The 4,287-nt window shown below is 48.1% G+C and overlaps 1 protein-coding gene across 1 annotated transcript in view; it reads right to left on the bottom strand.

The window, feature by feature from the left end:
* Window positions 1–2,582, bottom strand: part of sgip1a (SH3GL interacting endocytic adaptor 1a) — a gene marked incomplete at its 5' end in the record, with an annotated part of 61,443 nt that extends 58,861 nt beyond the window's left edge. Inside the window, 1 exon segment of the mRNA XM_080528260.1 lies at window positions 2,540–2,582. Within this exon segment, the coding sequence (XP_080384386.1) occupies window positions 2,540–2,582 (43 nt within the window).
* Window positions 2,583–4,287: the final 1,705 nt, after the last annotated feature.

The following is a 4,287-nucleotide window of genomic DNA, read 5'->3' as shown; positions in this document are numbered from 1 at the left end:
CTCTCCCTCTCTCTCCCCCTCCTCGCTCTCTCCCTGTCTCCCTCTCTCCCTCCCCCCTCCCTCTGTATACTTAACACCCAGCAGATGCTTCCTGAGAAGAGTGCCCTCCCTGCCCCCAGCTTGATCCCCTTCCCTCTCCTCCCCCCCCCACACACACACACTCACACTACTCCCCCTCCCCGCTCTGCCACATGAGATGCCTGGCCTGCCTCCTCTCCTCCACTGCCCCCCAGTGCTCACAGCTGACAGGAGAGCCTCACCAAGCCCAGCCCTGCCGGTGAGGAACGGGAGGGGGGAGGGTGGTGGAGGTTGGGTATGGGGTGGGGGGGGGGATAAGCTAAATAAAGCCCTAATGCTCTAAGCTGTGTTGCAGTGCTGCAGGAGACCTGGAGTGCTCTAGAGAGACAGACAGTGTGTGTTAGCTAGCTGAGGAGAAGACGGGACACTCACAACCACCACCAGCCTGGATGGACATGCTGGGCTCCTCTGGTGTCTGACTGAGGGGGTGGGAGGGCTGGGAGGGCAGGGGGACTGGGGGACTGGGACCAGAGGAACTTCTGCAATGACTGGAGAAGCAGAGCGGTCACAGCAGAGGAGCAGACGGTCTGGGTAACATAAACAAACCATGCTAGACATTGGACTAAGAAATGAGAGGAGGAAGAGGAGGAGGAGGAGGAAGAGGAGGAGGAGGAGGTGAAGAAAGAGAAGGGACACGACAAGAGGAAATGGGAGGTGAAGAAGAGGAGGGGACAAACAAGAAGAGAAGAGAGGATGAGAGAGTAGAGGAGGAGTGACAGAGATATTTCCGTAGAGATTACAGCGGAACCCATCCCTTATTCTACTTTGTTTATGTTTTTACCACAGTAAATCTCCTCCTTCGGCCCCGTCAAACCAGAACTTCCTGATAAAGAGGTAGCTCGGGGAACGGTACAGTACATCAACGTCCAAATAGCCTAGCAGCAAGCACCCTTCATGGAAAAAAAGCAGCAAATAGACATCTAGCTGTAACATTAACAGGTGCGGGTAACTGTAGCATTGTTGTAGTACAGTCCAATGGCCTGCAAGAGGAGCTCTGCACGTGATCAGACTTTAAACCCACAGAAAGTTCCATAACATGAGAAAGAGAGGGAGACTAAGGCCCAATCCCATTTCTCATTTTTACCCCTACCCTCGTTTTGGAGTGCTACTCGCTTTTCGGCTTGCCCTTTGGAACAGCGTTTACTAAGGGGTAGTGGTTGAAAATATTCCTTTATGAAATGGGACAACCCTTCAAGACCCTGATACGTCATCAGTAGCATCATAGAAAAGCATGGACGCTCGCAATTAGTTCACAACTTAAGTTTCACACTATCAATTGATCAAACAAGTCATCAAATAAAAAAGAACAACAGTTCATTATCAGGCCAGTTCATGACAGAATAGCGGTGGTCAGCCAAAAAGCGCGTGTGAGGCGTGCGTCTCAAGCTTGTCTCACGCTGGCTGCCGCGACACCTAGAGATTAGGACTATTCGCCAATTTTTTCTGCGTGCCACGTAAAATATTACGCAGGCAAAATTTAACGTACAAAGATAGGACTGGCAGTAGTAACTTCCCAGTGAGAGCTGCAGCAGACATGCACACACGCTGCTGAGGTTGAGTCTGTTTTCGGTGTCAGGCTATAATGTAGGGCCATGGGGTGAAATGGGATTGGGCTGAATCAGTGGGAGAATGGGAGAAATGAAGAGTAGAGAGAAGAGAGGAAGATATTGATCGATCGATCCTATCTATCTATCTATCTATCTATCTATCTATCTATCTATCAGGGTTAGACTTGATTCCATTTCTATCTGGTGCAGTTCAGGAAGTAAACTGACATTTTTAGTTATCTGCCTGATTTGACTGAATTGAAATGTTATTGACCCCAACCCTGGTATCTATTCAAGGGAGGCTGGTGGAGGTACAAACTGGAGGCTCCGTTGTAAATGCATGGAATGGAATGAGGAATGGCATCAACCACACAAGCCCGTCCTCCCATTTCTACTTCCACCAGCCTCCCCTGTCTGGTTCTATAGGTTCTCTCCCGTGCAGCAGCAGCAGCAGCAGCTCTCTCTGGGCCCTGTGGCGACAGTGACACACTCTGCCTACAACATTAGCTCTTGTCCTCTCCTGACCCACTTCTGCTGCAGCACAGCCTCCTTCTAGGACAGGCCCAAATCACACACACACACACACACACACACACACACACACACACACACACACACTGTTCTATACTAACGCTCTGACACACCTTCTCTGCACCAAACGCCGCCATGATTGTGTACACATTTGACAGTTCGTCAGAGTGACACTGACAATGAGAGGAAATCAGAACATGATGAGACATCTCAAACACAGGTAGTATACACAGATCTGTTAATCATGGGAACCCTGACACGCACGCACGCACACACGCACACACGCACGTACACACACACACACACACGCAGACACACACACATGCACACACACACGCACACACACTGACGTAGAAAGAGCCAGGTGAGAGAGGAGTTCTTACCTGCAACAATGCGAAACCAGCCAGTACACAGCTCCTCAGCCATCTACAGCAATCTCCATCTCAGGAGGGCCACAGCCAGACAGAGGAACGGACGGAGGGAAGGAGGGAGGAGAGGATAGAGAAATGTGTGGAGGACAGAGATGGATGTCAGGGACTGTGAAACGAGAGGAAGAGGGACCAGCAGAATGAGGAGGAGGAGTGACGACTGCGCCTGACAGAGCTTCCAGGCTGGGGGGGGGGGTTGATCACACACTCACACACAAACGACCTGTGGAGAATGGTAATGTGTTCCTTCTGCGTGCTATCTTAAGTCCAGTCCGTCAGTCTGTCAAGGTGACTATGGCCCTGCCTACCTCTCGTCTAGATGCTACAGTCGGCTTTTAGAACATTCGAACAACAGCCAACAACCGCCAACTTTAGAATGTTGGGCACTGTTGGTGTTTGTATGGGTTAGGGTTAGGGTTAACCCTAACCCAGTATGCAAGCAGGCTTCAGCTGGATCCTGAGGACGACCCTAAACCCCTAACCTTAACCCTAATCCTCTTTGTCTTACGACAGACAGCGTGACTCCATCCACACTGATCTGTCCGAAATGGGATAGACATTTCATTGTTCATAAACGGATGCAGGAAGTAAAATGGACATAAAATAGGATGAAGAGAGAAACTTCCTTCTGAAGAGACAGCAATGTAATGTGCTGCTGCCCCCTGCTGTCTGATTTAGAACTATGCATGCTCTCTCTCTCCCCCTCCCCCCCCCCCTCCCCCACTCTCTCTCTCTCTCTCTCTGGTGGTGACTGTGATTAAATATCAAAGTTAGGCAATAGGCACTTATTCCTTATTGATCAATGATATATGAGATCACATATATTACATGATGGAAGGATCTACTTATTACAGATCAAACGATTACATAAAATGCTGTTATATTATATTATACATAATATTATGATCTGCTCCTATTGTGCAACAGCTTGCGTAATATGTTTACAAATCAGTGCAAATCATCTGTTTTTTACTAAAACAGGTGTCATACACTGAGCGAAAAAACACATCCACTTCAACAACAGCTGATATTCAACAACACCAACAAAAACAACAACAACACGATGCACTCAGTCAGAGTAGAACGTGCTGAATACACTGGGTCTAGAGTGCCCCCTTGTGGTGAAATACTGACAGTCCCATGTTGACCCTTTGCAAAGGTACAGTCTCCTAGAAACACAGCAACCTTTTTGATGTCCAACTGGAAACACATTCGAGGAGAATATCTAGGTTCCTCCCCTTACATATACTTATCAAATGGTTTTTGAGGACAAAGCGAGACACATTCAGTCAGATATGACACCAAACTGCTGGGCAAACTATCCTCATCATCCAGCATAAACACATCTCATCCAATGCTATGTAATTCAATATAACCGAGCCACAGAAGATAACCGGCAAGGTTTGAACTGGCATGGATGCCACAGACCATTATAGCAACAGGATATCCTCGTGATACAAGGGCTTATCTGTCGCAGGCAGTGCCTACCTCATCACGAGAGTGTGATTCCAAATTACCGCCGCTACACTAAGCATATCCCTGTCTCAAGTAGGTCACCTAAATCTAGGGATCTGTGGTGTGGCGTTGCTTTAAAAAAGTAGGACTGAAAATTACCATGGGAATTAACAGGAATTTTCTAATAACTCTAACCGTTTATTTTTGGGATAGGGTTTGCACACTGATTGTATTTGTCTCTGACCCTT

This window comes from Nansenia antarctica (assembly GCF_963989245.1).
Source record: "Nansenia antarctica genome assembly, chromosome: 1".
In the NCBI taxonomy this organism is placed as follows: Eukaryota; Metazoa; Chordata; class Actinopteri; order Argentiniformes; family Microstomatidae; genus Nansenia; species Nansenia antarctica.
Note: the sequence above shows the minus strand (reverse complement) of the source record. Positions and strands in the feature narration are given on the sequence as shown.